This window comes from Salmo salar, chromosome 07 (assembly GCF_965601325.2).
Source record: "Salmo salar chromosome 07, fSalSal1, whole genome shotgun sequence".
In the NCBI taxonomy this organism is placed as follows: Eukaryota; Metazoa; Chordata; class Actinopteri; order Salmoniformes; family Salmonidae; genus Salmo; species Salmo salar.
The window spans coordinates 77,482,745-77,509,607 of record NC_138297.1 but is presented as its reverse complement, the minus strand read 5'-3'; the positions used below and the strand labels follow the sequence as shown (position 1 = coordinate 77,509,607).

Genomic DNA, 26,863 nt, shown 5'->3' with positions numbered 1-26,863 from the left:
CTACTAAAGGACACCAATAATAAGAAGAGACTTGCTTGGGCCAAGAAACACGAGTAATGGACATTAGACCGGTGGAAATCTGTCCTTTGGTCTGATGAGTCCAAATCTGAGATTTTTGGTTCCAACCGCCGTGTCGTTGTGAGACGCAGAGTAGGTGAACGGATGATCTCCTCGTGTGGTTCCCACCGTGAAGCATGGAGGAGGAGGTGTGATGGTGTGTTGGGGGGATGCTTTGCTGGTAACACTGTCTGTGATATTTTTAGAATTCAAGGCACACTTAACCAGCATGGCTACCACAGCATTCTGCAGTGATACGCCATCCCATCTGGTCTGCGCTTAGTCCCACTATCATTTGTTTTTCACTGGACAATGACCCAACACACCTCCAGGCTGTGTAGGGCCTATTTGACCAGTGATGGAGTGCTGCATCAGATGATCTGGCTTCCACAATCACCAGACCTCAACCCAATTGAGATGGTTTGGGATGAGTTGGACCGCAGAGTGAAGAAAAAGCAGCCAACAAGTGCTCAGCATATGTGGGAACTCCTTCAAGACTGTTGGAGAAGCATTCCAGGTGAAGCTGGTTGAGAGAAGGCCTAGAACGTGCAAAGCTGTCATTGTGGCAAAGGGTGGCTACTTTGAAGAAATCAAATATTTTGATTTGTTTAAACACTTATTTTGGTTATTACATGATTCCATGTTATTTCATAGTTTTGATGTCTTTACTATTATTCTACAATGTAGAAAATATAAAACATTAAAAAAAAACCTTGAATGAGTAGGTTTGTCAACTTTTGACTGGTACTGTATAGCTTCTGCAACGTTCAATAAAGTTGATTTGCTATTCACCCTCCTCTCCTCCAGGGTGGGGGCGTTGGGCCAGCAGGTTAGGGTGTTAGTTAGTTACTGACCAGTCCCCTGTCTGGCTCCTCTCCTCCAGGGTGGGGGCGTTGGGCCAGCAGGTTAGGGTGTTAGTTAGTTACTGACCAGTCCCCTGTCTGGCTCCTCTCCTCCAGGGTGGGGGCGTTGGGCCAGCAGGTTAGGGTGTTAGTTAGTTACTGACCAGTCCCCTGTCTGGCTCCTCTCCTCCAGGGTGGGGGCGTTGGGCCAGCAGGTTAGGGTGTTAGTTAGTTACTGACCAGTCCCCTGTCTGGCTCCTCTCCTCCAGGGTGGGGGCGTTGGGCCAGCAGGTTAGGGTGTTAGTTAGTTACTGACCAGTCCCCTGTCTGGCTCCTCTCCTCCAGGGTGGGGGCGTTGGGCCAGCAGGTTAGGGTGTTAGTTAGTTACTGACCAGTCCCCTGTCTGGCTCCTCTCCTCCAGGGTGGGGGCGTTGGGCCAGCAGGTTAGGGTGTTAGTTAGTTACTGACCAGTCCCCTGTCTGGCTCCTCTCCTCCAGGGTGGGGGCGTTGGTCCAGCGGCCCCCCAGGATGGCCAAAGGTCTTGTCAGTTCTTCTCCGACGGCCGGAGGAAAGTGGACTATGTTCTGGTTTTCTACCAACGCAAACAGATCTCTGTGAGGGGCGGCGACCGTCTGCACCGTCTCTCCGCCCCTCCACACCCTCCTCATCGCCTCTCCGTCGTCTCCAACGGTAGCTCCCCCCCCTCCGGCCCCGTGGGGGGTTTGGGATGTGTTGCCGGGCAGCGGAGTGCGGGGGACGGGGAGGTGTGTGTGGACCTGGGCGTGGCCGTGGAATTAGAGGCGAACCCAGCTGACGGAGAGATGGTGCTGATCAGGGAGGAGTTTGAGGCCAGGCTACTTGAGGCGGGGCTTGAGATGGAGAGAGACACAGAGGTGAGAGACCAACCGGTGTGTGTGTTTGTGAGGGCTGTGTGTGTGTTTGTGAGCGCTGTGCGTGTGTTTGTGAGCGCTGTGCGTGTGTTTGTGAGCGCTGTGCGTGTGTTTGTGAGCGCTGTGCGTGTGTTTGTGAGCGCTGTGTGTGTGTGTGAGCGCTGTGTGTGTGTGTGTGTGTGTGTGTGTGTGTGAGCGCTGTGTGTGTGTGTGTGTGTGTGTGTGTGTGTGTGAGCGCTGTGTGTGAGCGCTGTGTGTGTGTGTGTGAGCGCTGTGTGTGTGAGCGCTGTGTGTGTGAGCGCTGTGTGTGTGTGTTTGTGAGCGCTGTGTGTGTGTTTGTGAGCGCTGTGTGTGTGTTTGTGAGCGCTGTGTGTGAGCGCTGTGTGTGTGTGTGAGCGCTGTGTGTGTGTGTGTGAGCGCTGTGTGTGTGTGTGTGTGTGAGCGCTGTGTGTGTGTGTGTGTGTGTTGTGTGTGTGTGTGAGCGCTGTGTGTGTGTTAGTGAGCGCTGTGTGAGTATGCGCTGTGTGTGTGAGCGCTGTGTATGTGTGTGTGAGCGCTGTGTGTGTGTTTGTGAGCGCTGTGTGTGTGTGTGTGTGAGCGCTGTGTGTGTGTGTGTGTGTGTGTGTGAGCGCTGTGTGTGTGTGTGTGTGTGTGTGTGTGTGTGTGTTTGTGAGCGCTGTGTGTGTGTGTGTGTGAGCGCTGTGTGTGTGTGTGTGTGAGCGCTGTGTGTGTGTGTGTGTGTGTGAGCGCTGTGTGTGTGTGTGTGTGTGTGAGCGCTGTGTGTGTGTGTGTGAGCGCTGTGTGTGTGTGTGTGTGTGTGTGTGTGTGTGTGTATGTGAGCGCTGTGTGTGTGTGAGCGCTGTGTGTGTGTGAGCGCTGTGTGTGTGAGCGCTGTGTGTGTGTGTGTGTGTGTGAGCGCTGTGTGTGAGCGCTGTGTGTGTGTGTGTGTGAGCGCTGTGTGTGTGTGTGTGAGTGAGCGCTGTGTGTGTGTGTGTGAGTGAGCGCTGTGTGTGTGTGTGTGTGTGAGCGCTGTGTGTGTGTGTGTGTGTGTGTGTGTGTGTGTGTGTGTGTGAGAGCGCTGTGTGTGTGTGAGCGCTGTGTGTGTGTGAGCGCTGTGTGTGTGTGTGTGTGTGTGTGAGCGCTGTGTGTGTGTGTGAGCGCTGTGTGTGTGTGTGTGTGTGTTCCAACCGCCGTGTCTTGAGAGTGGTAACATTGGAATAAAACCCAGCTCTGATGAATGAACATACTGGAGAGTGGAATAAAACCCAGCTCTGATGAATGATCATACTGGAAAGTGGAATAAAAGCCAGCTCTGATGAATGAACATACTGGAGAGTGGAATAAAACCCAGCTCTGATGAATGAACATACTGGAGAGTGGAATAAAACCCAGCTCTGATGAATGATCATACTGGAAAGTGGAATAAAAGCCAGCTCTGATGAATGAACATACTGGAGAGTGGAATAAAACCCAGCTCTGATGAATGAACATACTGGAGAGTGGAATAAAACCCAGCTCTGATGAATGATCATACTGGAAAGTGGAATAAAAGCCAGCTCTGATGAATGAACATACTGGAGAGTGGAATAAAACCCAGCTCTGATGAATGAACATACTGGAGAGTGGAATAAAACCCAGCCCTGATGAATGAACATACTGGAGAGTGGAATAAAACCCAGCCTTGATGAATGAACATACTGGAGAGTGGAATAAAACCCAGCCCTGATGAATGAACATACTGGACAGTGGAATAAAACCCAGCTCTGATGAATGAACATACTGGAGAGTGGAATAAAACCCAGCCCTGATGAATGAACATACTGGAGAGTGGAATAAAACCCAGCTCTGATGAATAAACATACTGGAGAGTGGAATAAAACCCAGCCCTGATGAATAAACATACTGGAGAGTGGAATAAAACCCAGCTCTGATGAATGAACATACTGGAGAGTGGAATAAAACCCAGCCCTGATGAATGAACATACTGGAGAGTGGAATAAAACCCAGCCCTGATGAATAAACATACTGGAGAGTGGAATAAAACCCAGCCCTGATGAATGAACATACTGGAGAGTGGAATAAAACCCAGCTCTGATGAATGAACATACTGGAGAGTGGAATAAAACCCAGCCCTGATGAATAAACATACTGGAGAGTGGAATAAAACCCAGCTCTGATGAATGAACATACTGGAGAGTGGAATAAAACCCAGCCCTGATGAATGAACATACTGGAGAGTGGAATAAAACCCAGCCCTGATAAATAAACATACTGGAGAGTGGAATAAAACCCAGCTCTGATGAATAAACATACTGGAGAGTGGAATAAAACCCAGCCCTGATGAATGAACATACTGGAGAGTGGAATAAAACCCAGCCCTGATGAATGAACATACTGGAGAGTGGAATAAAACCCAGCCCTGATGAATAAACATACTGGAGAGTGGAATAAAACCCAGCCCTGATGAATGAACATACTGGAGAGTGGAATAAAACCCAGCTCTGATGAATGAACATCCTGGTGAGTGGAATAAAACCTAGCCCTGATGAATGAACATACTGGAAAGTGGAATAAAACCCAGCTCTGATGAATGAACATACTGGAGAGTGGAATAAAACCCAGCCCTGATGAATGGACATACTGGAGAGTGGAATAAAACCCAGCCCTGATGAATGAACATACTGGAGAGTGGAATAAAACCCAGCCCTGATGACTGAACATACTGGAGAGTGGAATAAAACCCAGCCCTGATGAATGAACATACTGGAGAGTGGAATAAAACCCAGCTCTGATGAATGAACATACTGGAGAGTGGTAACATTGGAATAAAACCCAGCTCTGATGAATGAACATACTGGAGAGTGGAATAAAACCCAGCTCTGATGAATGATCATACTGGAGAGTGGAATAAAACCCAGCCCTGATGAATAAACATAATGGAGAGGGGTAACATCGGAATAAAACCCAGCCCTGATGAATAAACATACTGGAGAGTGGAATAAAACCCAGCCCTGATGAATGAACATAATGGAGAGTGGAATAAAACCCAGCTCTGATGAATGAACATACTGGAGAGTGGAATAAAACCCAGCTCTGATGAGTAAACATACTGGAGAGTGGTAACATTGGAATAAAACCCAACTGAATAAACATGGGTGGTGTGGCGGGCGGGGTTTAGTGGTGGGCGGGATTGGGGGGTAGGGTGGGCGGGGTTGGGTGGTGGTGGGCGGGGTTGAGCTGCTGTAAGGCTATATTAGGGATGTTCCTACCTGTTGGTTCCCACCCCCTGTCCTCCTGGTATTAAACTATGGTTCCTACCTGTTGGTTCCCATCCCCTGTCCTCCTCCTGGTATTAAACTATGGTTCCTACCTGTTGGTTCCCATCCCCTGTCCTCCTCCTGGTATTAAACTATGGTTCCTACCTGTTGGTTCCTATCCCCTGTCCTCCTCCTGGTATTAAACTATGGTTCCTACCTGTTGGTTCCCATCCCCTGTCCTCCTGGTATTAAACTATGGTTCCTACCTGTTGGTTCCTATCCCCTGTCCTCCTGGTATTAAACTATGGTTCCTACCTGTTGGTTCCCATCCCCTGTCCTCCTCCTGGTATTAAACTATGGTTCCTACCTGTTGGTTCCTATCCCCTGTCCTCCTGGTATTAAACTATGGTTCCTACCTGTTGGTTCCCATCCCCTGTCCTCCTCCTGGTATTAAACTATGGTTCCTACCTGTTGGTTCCCATCCCCTGTCCTCCTGGTATTAAACTATGGTTCCTACCTGTTGGTTCCTATCCCCTGTCCTCCTCCTGGTATTAAACTATGGTTCCTACCTGTTGGTTCCCATCCCCTGTCCTCCTCCTGGTATTAAACTATGGTTCCTACCTGTTGGTTCCCATCCCCTGTCCTCCTGGTATTAAACTATGGTTCCTACCTGTTGGTTCCTATCCCCTGTCCCCTCCTGGTATTAAACTATGGTTCCTACCTGTTGGTTCCCATCCCCTGTCCTCCTCCTGGTATTAAACTATGGTTCCTACCTGTTGGTTCCCATCCCCTGTCCTCCTGGTATTAAACTATGGTTCCTACCTGTTGGTTCCTATCCCCTGTCCTCCTCCTGGTATTAAACTATGGTTCCTACCTGTTGGTTCCCATCCCCTGTCCTCCTCCTGGTATTAAACTATGGTTCCTACCTGTTGGTTCCCATCCCCTGTCCTCCTCCTGGTATTAAACTATGGTTCCTACCTGTTGGTTCCCATCCCCTGTCCTCCTCCTGGTATTAAACTATGGTTCCTACCTGTTGGTTCCCATCCCCTGTCCTCCTGGTATTAAACTATGGTTCCTACCTGTTGGTTCCTATCCCCTGTCCTCCTGGTATTAAACTATGGTTCCTACCTGTTGGTTCCTATCCCCTGTCCTCCTGGTATTAAACTATGGTTCCTACCTGTTGGTTCCTATCCCCTGTCCTCCTGGTATTAAACTATAGTTCCTACCTGTTGGTTCCCATCCCCTGTCCTCCTCCTGGTATTAAACTATGGTTCCTACCTGTTGGTTCCCATCCCCTGTCCTCCTGGTATTAAACTATGGTTCCTACCTGTTGGTTCCTATCCCCTGTCCTCCTCCTGGTATTAAACTATGGTTCCTACCTGTTGGTTCCCATCCCCTGTCCTCCTCCTGGTATTAAACTATGGTTCCTACCTGTTGGTTCCCATCCCCTGTCCTCCTCCTGGTATTAAACTATGGTTCCTACCTGTTGGTTCCCATCCCCTGTCCTCCTCCTGGTATTAAACTATGGTTCCTACCTGTTGGTTCCCATCCCCTGTCCTCCTGGTATTAAACTATGGTTCCTACCTGTTGGTTCCCATCCCCTGTCCTCCTCCTGGTATTAAACTATGGTTCCTACCTGTTGGTTCCTATCCCCTGTCCTCCTGGTATTAAACTATGGTTCCTACCTGTTGGTTCCCATCCCCTGTCCTCCTCCTGGTATTAAACTATGGTTCCTACCTGTTGGTTCCTATCCCCTGTCCTCCTCCTGGTATTAAACTATGGTTCCTACCTGTTGGTTCCCATCCCCTGTCCTCCTCCTGGTATTAAACTATGGTTCCTACCTGTTGGTTCCCATCCCCTGTCCTCCTGGTATTAAACTATGGTTCCTACCTGTTGGTTCCCATCCCCTGTCCTCCTCCTGGTATTAAACTATGGTTCCTACCTGTTGGTTCCTATCCCCTGTCCTCCTCCTGGTATTAAACTATGGTTCCTACCTGTTGGTTCCCATCCCCTGTCCCTCCTGGTATTAAACTATGGTTCCTACCTGTTGGTTCCTATCCCCTGTCCTCCTGGTATTAAACTATGGTTCCTATCTGTTGGTTCCCATCCCCTGTCCTCCTGGTATTAAACTATGGTTCCTACCTGTTGGTTCCCATCCCCTGTCCTCCTCCTGGTATTAAACTATGGTTCCTACCTGTTGGTTCCCACCCCCTGTCCTCCTCCTGGTATTAAACTATGGTTCCTACCTGTTGGTTCCCATCCCCTGTCCTCCTCCTGGTATTAAACTATGGTTCCTACCTGTTGGTTCCTATCCCCTGTCCTCCTGGTATTAAACTATGGTTCCTACCTGTTGGTTCCCATCCCCTGTCCTCCTGGTATTAAACTATGGTTCCTACCTGTTGGTTCCCATCCCCTGTCCTCCTCCTGGTATTAAACTATGGTTCCTACCTGTTGGTTCCTATCCCCTGTCCTCCTCCTGGTATTAAACTATGGTTCCTACCTGTTGGTTCCCATCCCCTGTCCTCCTCCTGGTATTAAACTATGGTTCCTACCTGTTGGTTCCTATCCCCTGTCCTCCTCCTGGTATTAAACTATGGTTCCTACCTGTTGGTTCCTATCCCCTGTCCTCCTCCTGGTATTAAACTATGGTTCCTACCTGTTGGTTCCCATCCCCTGTCCTCCTCCTGGTATTAAACTATGGTTCCTACCTGTTGGTTCCTATCCCCTGTCCTCCTCCTGGTATTAAACTATGGTTCCTACCTGTTGGTTCCCATCCCCTGTCCTCCTCCTGGTATTAAACTATGGTTCCTACCTGTTGGTTCCCATCCCCTGTCCTCCTGGTATTAAACTATGGTTCCTACCTGTTGGTTCCCATCCCCTGTCCTCCTCCTGGTATTAAACTATGGTTCCTACCTGTTGGTTCCTATCCCCTGTCCTCCTCCTGGTATTAAACTATGGTTCCTACCTGTTGGTTCCCATCCCCTGTCCTCCTCCTGGTATTAAACTATGGTTCCTACCTGTTGGTTCCCATCCCCTGTCCTCCTGGTATTAAACTATGGTTCCTACCTGTTGGTTCCCATCCCCTGTCCTCCTGGTATTAAACTATGGTTCCTACCTGTTGGTTCCCATCCCCTGTCCTCCTCCTGGTATTAAACTATGGTTCCTACCTGTTGGTTCCTATCCCCTGTCCTCCTGGTATTAAACTATGGTTCCTATCTGTTGGTTCCCATCCCCTGTCCTCCTGGTATTAAACTATGGTTCCTACCTGTTGGTTCCCATCCCCTGTCCTCCTCCTGGTATTAAACTATGGTTCCTACCTGTTGGTTCCCATCCCCTGTCCTCCTCCTGGTATTAAACTATGGTTCCTACCTGTTGGTTCCCATCCCCTGTCCTCCTCCTGGTATTAAACTATGGTTCCTACCTGTTGGTTCCTATCCCCTGTCCTCCTCCTGGTATTAAACTATGGTTCCTACCTGTTGGTTCCTATCCCCTGTCCTCCTGGTATTAAACTATGGTTCCTACCTGTTGGTTCCTATCCCCTGTCCTCCTCCTGGTATTAAACTATGGTTCCTACCTGTTGGTTCCCATCCCCTGTCCTCCTCCTGGTATTAAACTATGGTTCCTACCTGTTGGTTCCCATCCCCTGTCCTCCTCCTGGTATTAAACTATGGTTCCTACCTGTTGGTTCCCATCCCCTGTCCTCCTGGTATTAAACTATGGTTCCTACCTGTTGGTTCCTATCCCCTGTCCTCCTCCTGGTATTAAACTATGGTTCCTACCTGTTGGTTCCCATCCCCTGTCCTCCTGGTATTAAACTATGGTTCCTACCTGTTGGTTCCCATCCCCTGTCCTCCTGGTATTAAACTATGGTTCCTACCTGTTGGTTCCCATCCCCTGTCCTCCTGGTATTAAACTATGGTTCCTACCTGTTGGTTCCCATCCCCTGTCCTCCTCCTGGTATTAAACTATGGTTCCTACCTGTTGGTTCCCATCCCCTGTCCTCCTCCTGGTATTAAACTATGGTTCCTACCTGTTGGTTCCCATCCCCTGTCCTCCTCCTGGTATTAAACTATGGTTCCTACCTGTTGGTTCCCATCCCCTGTCCTCCTCCTGGTATTAAACTATGGTTCCTACCTGTTGGTTCCTATCCCCTGTCCTCCTCCTGGTATTAAACTATGGTTCCTACCTGTTGGTTCCTATCCCCTGTCCTCCTGGTATTAAACTATGGTTCCTACCTGTTGGTTCCCATCCCCTGTCCTCCTCCTGGTATTAAACTATGGTTCCTACCTGTTGGTTCCCATCCCCTGTCCTCCTGGTATTAAACTATGGTTCCTACCTGTTGGTTCCCATCCCCTGTCCTCCTGGTATTAAACTATGGTTCCTACCTGTTGGTTCCTATCCCCTGTCCTCCTCCTGGTATTAAACTATGGTTCCTACCTGTTGGTTCCCATCCCCTGTCCTCCTGGTATTAAACTATGGTTCCTACCTGTTGGTTCCCATCCCCTGTCCTCCTCCTGGTATTAAACTATGGTTCCTACCTGTTGGTTCCCATCCCCTGTCCTCCTCCTGGTATTAAACTATGGTTCCTACCTGTTGGTTCCTATCCCCTGTCCTCCTCCTGGTATTAAACTATGGTTCCTACCTGTTGGTTCCTATCCCCTGTCCTCCTGGTATTAAACTATGGTTCCTACCTGTTGGTTCCTATCCCCTGTCCTCCTGGTATTAAACTATGGTTCCTACCTGTTGGTTCCTATCCCCTGTCCTCCTGGTATTAAACTATGGTTCCTACCTGTTGGTTCCCATCCCCTGTCCTCCTGGTATTAAACTATGGTTCCTACCTGTTGGTTCCCATCCCCTGTCCTCCTCCTGGTATTAAACTATGGTTCCTACCTGTTGGTTCCCATCCCCTGTCCTCCTCCTGGTATTAAACTATGGTTCCTACCTGTTGGTTCCCATCCCCTGTCCTCCTGGTATTAAACTATGGTTCCTACCTGTTGGTTCCCATCCCCTGTCCTCCTCCTGGTATTAAACTATGGTTCCTACCTGTTGGTTCCCATCCCCTGTCCTCCTCCTGGTATTAAACTATGGTTCCTACCTGTTGGTTCCCATCCCCTGTCCTCCTGGTATTAAACTATGGTTCCTACCTGTTGGTTCCCATCCCCTGTCCTCCTCCTGGTATTAAACTATGGTTCCTACCTGTTGGTTCCCATCCCCTGTCCTCCTGGTATTAAACTATGGTTCCTACCTGTTGGTTCCCATCCCCTGTCCTCCTGGTATTAAACTATGGTTCCTACCTGTTGGTTCCCATCCCCTGTCCTCCTGGTATTAAACTATGGTTCCTACCTGTTGGTTCCCATCCCCTGTCCTCCTCCTGGTATTAAACTATGGTTCCTACCTGTTGGTTCCCATCCCCTGTCCTCCTCCTGGTATTAAACTATGGTTCCTACCTGTTGGTTCCCATCCCCTGTCCTCCTCCTGGTATTAAACTATGGTTCCTACCTGTTGGTTCCCATCCCCTGTCCTCCTCCTGGTATTAAACTATGGTTCCTACCTGTTGGTTCCTATCCCCTGTCCTCCTCCTGGTATTAAACTATGGTTCCTACCTGTTGGTTCCTATCCCCTGTCCTCCTCCTGGTATTAAACTATGGTTCCTACCTGTTGGTTCCTATCCCCTGTCCTCCTGGTATTAAACTATGGTTCCTACCTGTTGGTTCCCATCCCCTGTCCTCCTCCTGGTATTAAACTATGGTTCCTACCTGTTGGTTCCCATCCCCTGTCCTCCTCCTGGTATTAAACTATGGTTCCTACCTGTTGGTTCCCATCCCCTGTCCTCCTCCTGGTATTAAACTATGGTTCCTACCTGTTGGTTCCCATCCCCTGTCCTCCTCCTGGTATTAAACTATGGTTCCTACCTGTTGGTTCCTATCCCCTGTCCTCCTCCTGGTATTAAACTATGGTTCCTACCTGTTGGTTCCCATCCCCTGTCCTCCTGGTATTAAACTATGGTTCCTACCTGTTGGTTCCCATCCCCTGTCCTCCTCCTGGTATTAAACTATGGTTCCTACCTGTTGGTTCCCATCCCCTGTCCTCCTGGTATTAAACTATGGTTCCTACCTGTTGGTTCCTATCCCCTGTCCTCCTCCTGGTATTAAACTATGGTTCCTACCTGTTGGTTCCTATCCCCTGTCCTCCTCCTGGTATTAAACTATGGTTCCTACCTGTTGGTTCCCATCCCCTGTCCTCCTGGTATTAAACTATGGTTCCTACCTGTTGGTTCCTATCCCCTGTCCTCCTCCTGGTATTAAACTATGGTTCCTACCTGTTGGTTCCCATCCCCTGTCCTCCTCCTGGTATTAAACTATGGTTCCTACCTGTTGGTTCCCATCCCCTGTCCTCCTGGTATTAAACTATGGTTCCTACCTGTTGGTTCCCATCCCCTGTCCTCCTCCTGGTATTAAACTATGGTTCCTACCTGTTGGTTCCTATCCCCTGTCCTCCTCCTGGTATTAAACTATGGTTCCTACCTGTTGGTTCCCATCCCCTGTCCTCCTCCTGGTATTAAACTATGGTTCCTACCTGTTGGTTCCCATCCCCTGTCCTCCTGGTATTAAACTATGGTTCCTACCTGTTGGTTCCCATCCCCTGTCCTCCTGGTATTAAACTATGGTTCCTACCTGTTGGTTCCTATCCCCTGTCCTCCTCCTGGTATTAAACTATGGTTCCTACCTGTTGGTTCCCATCCCCTGTCCTCCTGGTATTAAACTATGGTTCCTACCTGTTGGTTCCCATCCCCTGTCCTCCTCCTGGTATTAAACTATGGTTCCTACCTGTTGGTTCCTATCCCCTGTCCTCCTCCTGGTATTAAACTATGGTTCCTACCTGTTGGTTCCTATCCCCTGTCCTCCTCCTGGTATTAAACTATGGTTCCTACCTGTTGGTTCCCATCCCCTGTCCTCCTCCTGGTATTAAACTATGGTTCCTACCTGTTGGTTCCTATCCCCTGTCCTCCTGGTATTAAACTATGGTTCCTACCTGTTGGTTCCTATCCCCTGTCCTCCTCCTGGTATTAAACTATGGTTCCTACCTGTTGGTTCCCATCCCCTGTCCTCCTCCTGGTATTAAACTATGGTTCCTACCTGTTGGTTCCCATCCCCTGTCCTCCTGGTATTAAACTATGGTTCCTACCTGTTGGTTCCCATCCCCTGTCCTCCTCCTGGTATTAAACTATGGTTCCTACCTGTTGGTTCCCATCCCCTGTCCTCCTCCTGGTATTAAACTATGGTTCCTACCTGTTGGTTCCTATCCCCTGTCCTCCTGGTATTAAACTATGGTTCCTATCTGTTGGTTCCTATCCCCCAGGTCAGGGTCTACGGGCCCAGCTTCACGAGACTCCATGTCCCCTGGCCGGTCCTGAGCAGAGAGGCAGAGTTCCTCAAGATCAAAGTCCCCACTAAGAAGGTGAGACCTCCACCGCTTCACAGCCGTGTGTGTGTGTGTGTGTGTGTGTGTGTGTGTGTGTGTGTGTGTGTGTGTGTGTGGTGTGTGTCTGTGTGTGTGTGTGTGTGTGTGTGTGTGTTCTGTGTGTGTGTGGTGTGTGTGTGTGTGTGTGTGTGTGTGTGTGTGGTGTGTGTCTGTGTGTGTGTGTGTGTGTGTGTGTGTGTGTGTGTGTGTGTGTACTCCCCCTAAACACAAACAGGGGGTTCATCTCGGTGTTTCCCTGCAGCGTTTATTTAATTCATTTTTTTTTTTAACTCATCCATTGTTGTTGCTTTGTTTATAGTAGTTTAACAGTCTTTAATGTTGCATCAGATTACCCATCAGGCAACAGTAGAGCCACATGAAGACACGGTGGATTATTATCCTACTTGGATTACATTTCCTGGTACCTGAAACATTATGTGAATCAATCACACTACAGCAGTCAAAGGGGGGACCAACTCCATATTAATGACCATGATTTTGCAATGTGTCCACATACTTTTGGTCAAGTAGTGTATGTGGACACCTGCTCGTTGTAAATCTCATTCCGAAATCATGGGCATTAATATGGAGTTGATCCCCCCTTTGGTGCTATAACAGCCTCCTCTCTTCTGGGAAGGCTTTCCACTAGATGTTGGAACATTGCTGCTATAACAGCCTCCACTCTTCTGGGAAGGCTTTCCACTAGATGTTGGAACATTGCTGCTATAACAGCCTCCACTCTTCTGGGAAGGCTTTCCACTAGATGTTGGGACATTGCTGCTATAACAGCCTCCACTCTTCAGGGAAGGCTTTCCACTAGATGTTGGAACATTGCTGCTATAACAGCCTCCTCTCTATCCTTTGCCATTTGCTGTTTTCTTATTTTATTTTGATGACTACTGCATAATGAGTTGCCTCTGAGGACATGTTTCTGAATCCCCAGCCCCTGCGGCAGTGGGAGGGAGACCCTGTATATGAGCCACAGCAGGTGCCTCTATTAACCTGTCTGTCTGTCTCCCTGTCTGTCTGTCTGTCTGTCTGTCTGTCTGTCTGTCTGTCTGTCTGTCTGTCTGTCTGTCTGTCTGCCTGTCTCCCTGCCTGTCTCCCTGCCTGTCTCCCTGCCTGTCTCCCTGCCTGTCTCCCTGCCTCCCTGTCTCCCTGTCTCCCTGCCTGTCTCCCTGCCTGTCTCCCTGCCTGTCTCCCTGCCTGTCTGTCTGCCTGTCCAGAGCTATGATCTGAAGCAGGAGCATGGGTTCAGTGCCAGCCTCAGTGAGTTCTGGAGGAAGGTGAACCAGCCATTCCAGCCCAACATCCCCCAGCCAGGCCACAGCACCACCAAGCAGCTCGCTCAATGCTTCTCCAGGGACAAACTACACTTGTAAGATGCACCTCGCCCCGCACCACACCACGCCATACCACGCCCCACACCACGCCCCCCCAACCCCGCGCCCCGCCCCCCTAACCACACCACGGCCCACCTCGCCACACCCCACCCCACACCCCTCGCCACGCCCCACACACCCCGCCCCACACCCCTCGCCCCGCACCACACCACGCCCCGCCCCGCCCCCCACACCACCCCTCGCCACGCCCCACACACCCCGCCCCACACCATGCCCCCCACACCCCGCCCCACACCACACCACGCCCCGCCCCCCACACCCCGCCACGCCCCGCCTGCCACGCCCCGCCCCACGCCCCGCCCCCCACACCCCGCCACGCCCCGCCCCACACCACGCCCCACACCACGCCCCGCCCCCCCCACACTCTGACAACAGCTGGTCTGTATATGGAGTCACCAGCTGACTTTCCCTGAGTTGACACCTGTTCTGTACAGATTTAACATCTCCTCTAAACACCTGTTCTCTACAGATTTAACATCTCCTCTAAACACCTGTTCTCTACAGATTTAACATCTCCTCTAAACACCTGTTCTTTGTTCTCTACAGATTTAACATCTCCTCTAAACACCTGTTCTCCTCAGATTTAACATCTCCTCTAAACACCTGTTCTCTGTTCTCTACAGATTTAACATCTCCTCTAAACACCTGTTCTCTACAGATTTAACATCTCCTCTAAACACCTGTTCTCTACAGATTTAACATCTCCTCTAAACACCTGTTCTCTACAGATTTAACATCTCCTCTAAACACCTGTTCTCTACAGATTTAACATCTCCTCTAAACACCTGTTCTCTACAGATTTAACATCTCCTCTAAACACCTGTTCTCTACAGATTTAACATCTCCTCTAAACACCTGTTCTCTACAGATTTAACATCTCCTCTAAACACCTGTTCTCTACAGATTTAACATCTCCTCTAAACACCTGTTCTTTGTTCTCTACAGATTTAACATCTCCTCTAAACACCTGTTCTCTACAGATTTAACATCTCCTCTAAACACCTGTTCTCTACAGATTTAACATCTCCTCTAAACACCTGTTCTCTACAGATTTAACATCTCCTCTAAACACCTGTTCTCTACAGATTTAACATCTCCTCTAAACACCTGTTCTTTGTTCTGTACAGATTTAACATCTCCTCTAAAGATACCTTCTTTGACAACGCAACACGCAGTCGAATAGTAAGTCTGTCATTCCGGATGTTTCTGAATGTCAAGAATCAATGGGAATATGGTTTCAGGTCTCTGTTTCTCTCTGACGCAATGTTCTGTGTGACCTGAACCGTCTCAGGTGTACGAGATCCTGAGACGGACCCCTTGCACACGCACCTGCCAATCTATGGGTGAGTGACCTTTAACCCCTGACCTTAACCCAAACCCTGCACACGCACCTGCCGATCCATGGGTGAGTGACCTTTAACCCCTGACCTTAACCCAAACCCTGCACACACACCTGCCAATCTATGGGTGAGTGACCTTTAACCCCTGACCTTAACCCAAACCCTGCACACGCACCTGCCGATCCATGGGTGAGTGACCTTTAACCCCTGACCTTAACCCAAACCCTGCACACGCACCTGCCAATCTATGGGTGAGTGACCTTTAACCCCTGACCTTAACCCAAACCCTGCACACGCACCTGCCGATCCATGGGTGAGTGACCTTTAACCCCTGACCTTAACCCAAACCCTGCACACGCACCTGCCGATCCATGGGTGAGTGACCTTTTCATGTTGGGGTACAGTGAGAGATTGGGGTTCTCAATGGTTCCTCACATCACAATACCACACTACCCTGTCCACTACCACACTACCCTGACCACTACCACACTACCCTGTCCACTACCACACTACCCTGTCCACTACCACACTACCCTGTCCACTACCACACTACCCTGTCCACTACCACACTACCCTGTCCACTACCACACTACCCTGTCCACTACCCACACTACCCTGTCCACTACCACACTACCCTGTCCACTACCCACACTACCCTGTCCACTACCACACTACCCTGTCCACTACCACACTACCCTGTCCACTACCACACTACCCTGTCCACTACCACACTCCCCTGTCCACTACCACACTCCCCTGTCCACTACCACACTACCCTGTCCACTACCACACTACCCTGTCCACTACCACACTACCCTGTCCACTACCACACTACCCTGTCCACTACCACACTCCCCTGTCCACTACCACACTCCCCTGTCCACTACCACACTCCCCTGTCCACTACCACACTACCCTGTCCACTACCACACTACCCTGTCCACTACCACACTCCCCTGTCCACTACCACACTGCCCTGTCCACTACCACACTACCCTGTCCACTACCCTGTCCACTACCACACTACCCTGTCCACTACCACACTACCCTGTCCACTACCACACTACCCTGTCCACTACCCACACTACCCTGTCCACTACCACACTACCCTGTCCACTACCACACTACCCTGTCCACTACCACACTCCCCTGTCCACTACCACACTACCCTGTCCACTACCACACTACCCTGTCCACTACCACACTACCCTGTCCACTACCACACTACCCTGTCCACTACCACACTCCCCTGTCCACTACCACACTTCCCTGCCCACTACCACACTACCCTGCCCACTACCACACTACCCTGTCCACTACCACACTACCCTGCCCACTACCACACTACCCTGTCCACTACCACACTACCCTGTCCACTACCACACTACCCTGTCCACTACCACACTAGCCTGTCCACTACCACACTACCCTGTCCACTACCACACTCCCCTGTCCACTACCACACTCCCCTGTCCACTACCACACTACCCTGTCCACTACCACACTACCCTGTCCACTACCACACTACCCTGTCCACTACCACACTACCCTGTCCACTACCCACACTACCCTGTCCACTACCACACTACCCTGTCCACTACCACACTACCCTGTCCACTACCACACTACCCTGTCCACTACCACACTAGCCTGTCCACTACCACACTAGCCTGTCCACTACCACACTACCCTGTCCACTACCACACTACCCTGTCCACTACCACACTACCCTGTCCACTACTACACTACCCTGTACACTACCCACACTACCCTGTCCACTACCCTGTCCACTACCCTGTCCACTACCACACTACCCTGTCCACTACCACACTACCCTGTCCACTACCACACTACCCTGTCCACTACCACACTACCCTGTCCACTACCACACTACCCTGCCCACTACCACACTACCCTGTCCACTACCACACTACCCTGTCCACTACTACACTACACTGTCCACTACCACACTACCCTGTCCACTACCACACTACCCTGTCCACTACCACACTACCCTGTCCACTACCACACTACCCTGTCCACTACCACACTACCCTGTCCACTACCCTGTCCACTACCCTGTCCACTACCACACTACCCTGTCCACTACCCTGTCCACTACCCTGTCCACTACCACACTACCCTGTCCACTACCACACTACCCTGTCCACTACCACACTACCCTGTCCACTACTACACTACCCTGTCCACTACCCTGTCCACTACCACACTACCCTGTCCACTACCACACTACCCTGTCCACTACCACACTACCCTGTCCACTACCCTGTCCACTACCACACTCCCCTGTCCACTACCACACTACCCTGTCCACTACCACACTCCCCTGTCCACTACCACACTCCCCTGTCCACTACCCTGTCCACTACCCTGTCCACTACCACACTACCCTGTCCACTACCACACTACCCTGTCCACTACCCTGTCCACTACCACACTACCCTGTCCACTACCACACTACCCTGTCCACTACCCTGTCCACTACCACACTACCCTGTCCACTACCACACTACCCTGTCCACTACCACACTACCCTGTCCACTACCACACTACCCTGTCCACTACCACACTACCCTGTCCACTACCACACTGCCCTGTCCACTACCACACTACCCTGTCCACTACCACACTACCCTGTCCACTACCACACTACCCTGTCCACTACCCTGTCCACTACCCTGTCCACTACCACACTACCCTGTCCACTACCACACTACCCTGTCCACTACCACACTACCCTGTCCACTACCACACTACCCTGTCCACTACCACACTACCCTGTCCACTACCACACTACCCTGTCCACTACCACACTACCCTGTCCACTACCCTGTCCACTACCACACTACCCTGTCCACTACCACACTACCCTGTCCACTACCACACTACCCTGTCCACTACCACACTACCCTGTCCACTACCACACTACCCTGTCCACTACCACACTACCCTGTCCACTACCACACTGCCCTGTCCACTACCACACTGCCCTGTCCACTACCACACTACCCTGTCCACTACCACACTACCCTGTCCACTACCCTGTCCACTACCCTGTCCACTACCACACTACCCTGTCCACTACCACACTACCCTGTCCACTACCACACTACCCTGTCCACTACCACACTCCCCTGTCCACGACCCTGTCCACTACCACACTACCCTGTCCACTACCCACACTACCCTGTCCACTACCACACTACCCTGTCCACTACCACACTACCCTGTCCACTACCACACTACCCTGCCCACTACCACACTACCCTGCCCACTACCACACTACCCTGCCCACTACCACACTACCCTGCCCACTACCACACTACCCTATCCACTACCACACTACCCTGTCCACTACCACACTACCCTGTCCACTACCACACTACCCTGTCCACTACCACACTACCCTGTCCACTACCACACTACCCTGTCCACTACCACACTACCCTGTCCACTACCACACTACCCTGTCCACTACCACACTACCCTGTCCACTACCACACTACCCTGTCCACTACCACACTACCCTGTCCACTACCACACTACCCTGTCCACTACCACACTACCCTGTCCACTACCACACTACCCTGTCCACTACCACACTACCCTGTCCACTACCACACTACCCTGTCCACTACCACACTACCCTGTCCACTACCACACTCCCCTGTCCACTACCACACTACCCTGTCCACTACCACACTACCCTGTCCACTACCACACTCCCCTGTCCACTACCACACTACCCTGTCCACTACCACACTACCCTGTCCACTACCCTGTCCACTACCCTGTCCACTACCCTGTCCACTACCCTGTCCACTACCACACTACCCTGTCCACTACCACACTACCCTGTCCACTACCCACACTACCCTGTCCACTACCCACACTACCCTGTCCACTACCACACTACCCTGTCCACTACCCTGTCCACTACCACACTACCCTGTCCACTACCACACTCCCCTGTCCACTACCACACTACCCTGTCCACTACCACACTCCCCTGTCCACTACCACACTACCCTGTCCACTACCACACTACCCTGTCCACTACCACACTACCCTGTCCACTACCACACTACCCTGTCCACTACCCTGTCCACTACCACACTACCCTGTCCACTACCACACTACCCTGTCCACTACCACACTACCCTGTCCACTACCACACTACCCTGTCCACTACCACACTACCCTGTCCACTACCACACTACCCTGTCCACTACCACACTACCCTGTCCACTACCACACTACCCTGTCCACTACCCAGCCACTACCCCTGTCCACTACCACACTACCCTGTCCACTACCACACTACCCTGTCCACTACCACACTACCCTGTCCACTACCACACTACCCTGTCCACTACCACACTCCCCGCCACGCCCTGTCCACTACCACACACCCTGCCACCCCTGTCCACTACCACACTACCCTGTCCACTACCCACACTACCCTGTCCACTACCACACTACCCTGCCCCTCCACCTACCCGCCCACACCCCTACCCGCCCCTCCCCCCCGCCCCTCCACCTACCCTGCCCACACCCCTACCCTGTCCACTACCACACTACCCTGTCCCACCCCTACCCGCCACACCCCTACCCTGTCCACTACCACACTACCCTGTCCACTACCACACTACCCTGTCCACTACCACACTACCCCGTCCACTACCACACTACCCTGTCCACTACCCTGTCCACTACCCCGTCCACTACCACACTACCCCGTCCACTACCACACTACCCTGTCCACTACCACACTACCCTGTCCACTACCACACTACCCCGTCCACTACCACACTACCCTGTCCACTACCACACTACCCTGTCCACTACCACACTACCCTGTCCACTACCACACTACCCTGTCCACTACCACACTACCCTGTCCACTACCACACTACCCTGTCCACTACCACACTACCCCGTCCACTACCACACTACCCTGTCCACTACCACACTACCCTGTCCACTACCACACTACCCTGCCCACTACCACACTTCCCTGCCCACTACCACACTACCCTGCCCACTACCACACTACCCTGTCCACTACCACACTACCCTGTCCACTACCACACTACCCTGTCCACTACCACACTCCCCTGTCCACTACCACACTACCCTGTCCACTACCACACTCCCCTGTCCACTACCACACTACCCTGTCCACTACCACACTACCCTGTCCACTACCACACTACCCTGCCCACTACCCTGCCCACTACCCTGTCCACTACCACACTACCCTGTCCACTACCACACTACCCTGTCCACTACCCACACTACCCTGTCCACTACCACACTACCCTGTCCACTACCACACTACCCTGTCCACTACCACACTACCCTGCCCACTACCACACTACCCTGTCCACTACCACACTACCCTGTCCACTACCCTGTCCACTACCACACTACCCTGTCCACTACCACACTACCCTGTCCACTACCACACTACCCTGTCCACTACCCTTGTCTTTCTCTCTTCGCCTGAGCCTCTCCCCCTCCAATTCCCTTTATCATCCTGTCTCTCTCTCTCTCTCTCTCTCTCTCTCTCTCTCTCTCTCTCTCTGTTTCTCTTTCTCTCTCTCTCTCTCTCTCTCTCTCTCTCTCTCTGTTTCTCTTTCTCTCTCTCTCTCTCTCTCTCTCTCTCTCTCTCTCTCTGTCTCTCTCTCTCTCTCTCCCCCAGTTCCCGTTATCGTCCTGTCTCTCTCTCTCTCCCCCTCTCTTCCCAGTTCCCTTTATCGTCATCTCCTCTCCTGAAGTGGGTTGTGGGGGTCAGGCTGAGATTGAAGCAGAGGCATGTGGGAGTTGTGGTCTCTGTAGCTGTGCTGTGATTGGCTCGTTGGTGAAGCTAATCACTGTGATGTTTCAGGTCTTGTTAATTAGTTCATGAGGTAATGAATCAATTAGTTAAAGCTGTTCCCACTGAGCTCATTCCTGTCCTCTCCTGCCCTCTCCTCTCCTCTCCTCTCCTCTCCTCTCCTCTCCTCTCCTCTCCTCTCCTCTCCTCTCCTGCCCCCTCCTCTCCTGCCCCCTCCTCTCCTCTCCTCTCCTCTCCTGCCCCCTCCTCTCCTCTCCTCTCCTCTCCTCTCCTGCCCCCTCCTCTCCTCTCCTCTCCTCTCCTGCCCCCTCCTCTCCTCTCCTCTCCTCTCCTCTCCTCTCCTCTCCTCTCCTCTCCTCTCCTCTCCTCTCCTGCCCTCTCCTCTCCTCCTGCCCTGTCCTCCCCTCTCCCGCCCTCTCCTCTACTGCCCTGCCCTCTTCTCTCCTCTGTTGCCCCCCCACCGCGCCTCTTATCTCCTCTCTGAATGGGGAAAGCTGATACAGATCGCTGAAGCATCTCTCGCTAATATTAGATGAGTTTGTTGAGTAACCGACACCTCTTTCTCCCCCAGGCATCACCACGTTAATAGCTAAAGGTGTCTATGACTCTGCCTTCCCTCTCCACGATGTAAGTGACACTTCCTGTCCTTCCCTGCTGCACATACAGTATTTGTGATAATGTTACTTGTTAACCCCGTGATAATGTGTGGATAAACGCAAACTGTAATACACTGTGAGCTTTACTAATTGTGTTGTGATTGGTCTGTCTGACTCGTCCCCCCCTCTCTCTGCAGGGGGATTATAAGGTCGTGGGTCGCTCGGAGAGGAACGACAGACAGGTAACTACGGGCTGTACTGTACTAGTCTATAATATACTGTTGTTACAACCCGTAACCTGGGAAACCACACGCTAAATGAAGGGAATAACAAAATGTATTTATTCCATAAAGTAAACACAACAGTAATCAGATGATTCATGACAGTCTGTAAATTAGGTGTCAACTGCCCAAACCACAAGGAAACAACCGAAGGTATGAATGGAGAGAGGAAAGGTATGCGTGGAGAGAGGAAAGGTATGCGTGGAGAGAGGAAAGGTATGCGTGGAGAGAGGAAAGGTATGCACGGAGAGAGGAAAGGTATGCACGGAGAGAGGAAAGGTATGCGTGGAGAGAGGAAAGGTATGCGTGGAGAGAGGAAAGGTATGCACGGAGAGAGGAAAGGTATGCACGGAGAGAGGAAAGGTATGCACGGAGAGAGGAAAGGTATGCACGGAGAGAGGAAAGGTATGCACGGAGAGAGGAAAGGTATGCACGGAGAGAGGAAAGGTATGCACGGAGAGAGGAAAGGTATGCACGGAGAGAGGAAAGGTATGCACGGAGAGAGGAAAGGTATGCACGGAGAGAGGAAAGGTATGCATGAGAAGAGGAATGTCTTGCTGAATGTGGAAACAGTGGCTTTATGTCACAGCTGAGCCCATCAGCCCCGCCCACCTCTCCTACACCGCCCATCCCCATCAGCCCCGCCCACCTCTCCTACCCCGCCCATCCCCATCAGCCCTGATGACCCTCCCAGCCCCTCCACCTCTCCTACTCCGCCCATTCCCATCAGCCCCGCCCACTTCTCCTACACCGCCCATCCCCATCAGCCCTGACCGCTCCGCCCACCTCTCCTACTCCGCCCATCCCCATCAGCCCCGCCCACCTCTCCTACTCCGCCCATCCCCATCAGCCCTGACCGCTCCGCCCACCTCTCCTACTCCGCCCATCCCCATCAGCCCTCCCAGCTCCGCCCACCTCTCCTACTCCGCCCATCCCCATCAGCCCTGACGACCCTCCCAGCCCCGCCCACCTCTCCTACTCCGCTCATCCCCATCAGCCCTCCCAGCTCCGCCCACCTCTCCTACTCCGCCCATCCCCATCAGCCCTGACGCCCCTCCCACCTCTCCCAGCTCCGCCCACCTCTCCTACTCCGCCCATCAATCTCCTGCAGGAAGTCAGCACAGCAAAACCCAGTAGACAGGGCAGGGAGGCGCCGTCACGCTGTACTCCACTACAGTGCTTCCCAAACTGGGGGTTGGGACCCACTCGTGGGTCCAGGTGGATCACAGGATTTAGCTTTAAAACTGCAACATTTTCTCTCTGCTGCCAAGATATGTTGGGTGTTTTGTTTTCACACTCAACCCTTACGATGGGTCACGAAACGAAGAAAAAACGTTTGGGTAACCCTGATGTCTGAACTCTACTCTGATGTCTGAACTCTACTCTGATGTCTGAACTCTACTCTGATGTCTGAACTCTACTCCGATGTCTGAACTCTACTCTGATGTCTGAACTCTACTCTGATGTCTGAACTCTACTCTGATGTCTGTACTCTACTCTGATGTCTGAACTCTACTCTGATGTCTGAACTCTACTCCGATGTCTGAACTCTACTCTGATGTCTGAACTCTACTCTGATGTCTGAACTCTACTCTGATGTCTGTACTCTACTCTGATGTACTCTACTCTGATGTCTGAACTCTACTCTGATGTCTGAACTCTACTCTGATGTCTGAACTCTACTCTGATGTCTGAACTCTACTCTGATGTACTCTACTCTGATGTCTGAACTCTACTCTGATGTCTGAACTCTACTCTGATGTCTGAACTCTACTCTGATGTCTGAACTCTACTCTGATGTCTGAACTCTACTCTGATGTCTGAACTCTACTCTGATGTCTGTACTCTACTCTGATGTCTGAACTCTACTCTGATGTCTGTACTCTACTCTGTCTGAACTCTACTCTGATGTCTGAACTGAACTCTACTCTGATGTCTGAACTCTACTCTGATGTCTGAACTCTACTCTGATGTCTGAACTCTACTCTGATGTCTGTACTCTACTCTGATGTCTGTACTCTACTCTGATGTCTGAACTGAACTCTACTCTGATGTCTGAACTCTACTCTGATGTCTGTACTCTACTCTGATGTCTGAACTCTACTCTGATGTCTGAACTCTACTCTGATGTCTGAACTCTACTCTGATGTCTGAACTGAACTCTACTCTGATGTCTGAACTCTACTCTGATGTCTGAACTCTACTCTGATCTCTGTACTCTACTCTGATGTCTGAACTCTACTCTGTCTGAACTCTACTCTGATGTCTGAACTCTACTCTGATGTCTGAACTCTACTCTGATGTCTGACGACTCTACTCTGATGTCTGCAACTCTACTCTGATGTCTGAACTCTACTCTGATGTCTGAACTCTACTCTGATGTCTGAACTCTACTCTGATGTCTGAACTCTACTCTGATGTCTGTACTCTACTCTGATGTCTGAACTCTACTCTGATGTCTGAACTCTACTCTACTCTGATGTCTGAACTGAACTCTACTCTGTCTGAACTCTACTCTGATGTCTGTTCTGTCTAAGCTGCTGCATGATGAGTGGGCCAGATATGGAGCCTTCTACAAATACCAACCTGTGGACCTCATCAGGTATCAACATTACTACATGACATTATCATTGGGTGCCGGCATTGCTACATTATTACCACATTACCAACAATACTATGTTATTACAACACTACATTATCAGGTGCCAACATTACCACAACTATATTACATTATCATCTGGTACCAACATTACTACATTATTATTTCATTACATTATCACCAGGTGCCCACGTTATTGTCACATCAGGCAACCACATTATCATTACATTATCATCAGGCACCAATAATATTACCACATTATCATCAGGCAACTACATTATCATTACATTATCACCGGGTACCAGCATTATTGTTACATTATCATCAGATACATACATTACTATTACATTATCATCAGGTACCAAGATTACTATATTATTACTGCATTACAATATCATCAGGTATTAGCATTACTACAATGTTACCATATTACTACATTATTATTACATTATCAGATACCAACATTACTATGCTATTACTACATTACATTATCATCAGGTATCAACATTACATTATAACTGCATTACATTATCAGATAACAACATTAATGCTATTACTACATTATGATCAGGTATCATTACATTATTACTGCATTACATTATCAGATACCAACATTACTATGATATCACTACATTATCATCAGGTATCATTACATTATTACGGCATTACATTATCAGATAACAACATTACTATGATATTACTACATTATCATCAGGTATCATTACATTATTACTGCATTATATTATCAGATACCAACATCACTATGCTATTACTACATTATCATCAGGTATCATTACATTATTACTGCATTACATTATCAGATACCAACATCACTATGCTATTACCACATTATTATCAGGTATCAACATTACATTATTACTACATTATATTATCAGATACCAACATTACTATGCTATTGCTACATTATCATCAGGTATCACACTACATTATTACTGCATTATCAGGTATCATTATTACATTATTACTGCATTACATTATCAGGTACCAATACTACTACATTATTACTACATAGCATGATCATTAGATACCATTATTACTGCATTACATTATCAGGTACCAATACTACTACATTATTACTACATAGCATGATCATTAGATACCATTATTACTGCATTACATTATCAGGTACCAATACTGCTACATTATTACTACATACCCTGATCATTAGATACCATTATTACTGCATTACATTATCAGGTACCAATACTGCTACATTATTACTACATAGCCTGATCATTAGATACCATTATTACTGCAATACATTATCAGGTACCAATACTGCTACATTATTACTACATAGCCTGATCATTAGACACCATTATTACTGCATTACATTGTCATAATTTTTTACAGAGCAACTTACAGGAACAATTAGGGTTAAGTGCCTTGCTCATGGGCACATTGACCGATTAAAAAAATAAATAATAATAATAATAATAATAATAATTGTAATAATAATCAAAAAATATATATACTTTATTTGATTTATTTTCATTTTTTCACCTGGTCACCTCAAGGATTCAAACCAGCGACCTTTCGGTTACTTGCCCAACGCTCTTAATCGCCAGGCTACCTTAGTTACCAACATTATTAGATTATTACTACATTATCATGGATCATTATTACCAGTGAATCCAAACCCCCAAAACAGCAGCCTCATCAGGAATCAGCACCAGTCTCTATTAGTACATTACTGGATTATAATGAGGATCACACATCTGTCCGCTGATGACCTCTGATTTACAGGAAGTACTTTGGAGAGAAGATCGGTCTGTACTTCGCCTGGCTGGGCGTCTACACCCAGCTGCTCATACCGGCCTCTCTGGTCGGGATTATTGTCTTCTGCTACGGCTGTTACACTGTGGATATGGACGTACCCAGGTACACACACAGACACACGCACACACACACACACACACACACACACACACACACACACACAGACCAGCTACATGCCAGGTACACACACACACACACACACACACACACACACAGACCAGCTACATGCCAGGTACACACACACACACACACACACACACACACACACACACACAGACCAGCTACATGCCAGGTACACACACAGACCAGCGACATGCCAGGTACCCACAGACTAGCTACATGCCAGGTACACACAGACCAGCGACATGCCAGGTACCCACAGACCAGCTACATGCCAGGTACCCACTGAGCAGCTACATGCCAGGTACACACAGACCAGCTACATGCCAGGTACCCACAGACCAGCTACATGCCAGG

At 49.9% G+C, this 26,863-nt stretch overlaps 1 protein-coding gene across 1 annotated transcript in view; it reads left to right on the top strand.

The window, feature by feature from the left end:
* ano2b (anoctamin 2b) overlaps nucleotides 1-26,863 on the top strand; it is a 121,994-nt gene that overhangs the window by 3,313 nt on the left and 91,818 nt on the right. The window contains exons 3-11 of the mRNA XM_082977246.1: nucleotides 1,397-1,792; nucleotides 12,406-12,504; nucleotides 13,734-13,885; nucleotides 15,038-15,092; nucleotides 15,202-15,253; nucleotides 21,682-21,737; nucleotides 21,904-21,948; nucleotides 24,525-24,589; nucleotides 26,354-26,488. Of these exons, the coding sequence (XP_082833372.1) occupies nucleotides 1,397-1,792; nucleotides 12,406-12,504; nucleotides 13,734-13,885; nucleotides 15,038-15,092; nucleotides 15,202-15,253; nucleotides 21,682-21,737; nucleotides 21,904-21,948; nucleotides 24,525-24,589; nucleotides 26,354-26,488 (1,055 nt within the window). The remainder of the gene's footprint in view (nucleotides 1-1,396; nucleotides 1,793-12,405; nucleotides 12,505-13,733; nucleotides 13,886-15,037; nucleotides 15,093-15,201; nucleotides 15,254-21,681; nucleotides 21,738-21,903; nucleotides 21,949-24,524; nucleotides 24,590-26,353; nucleotides 26,489-26,863) is intronic.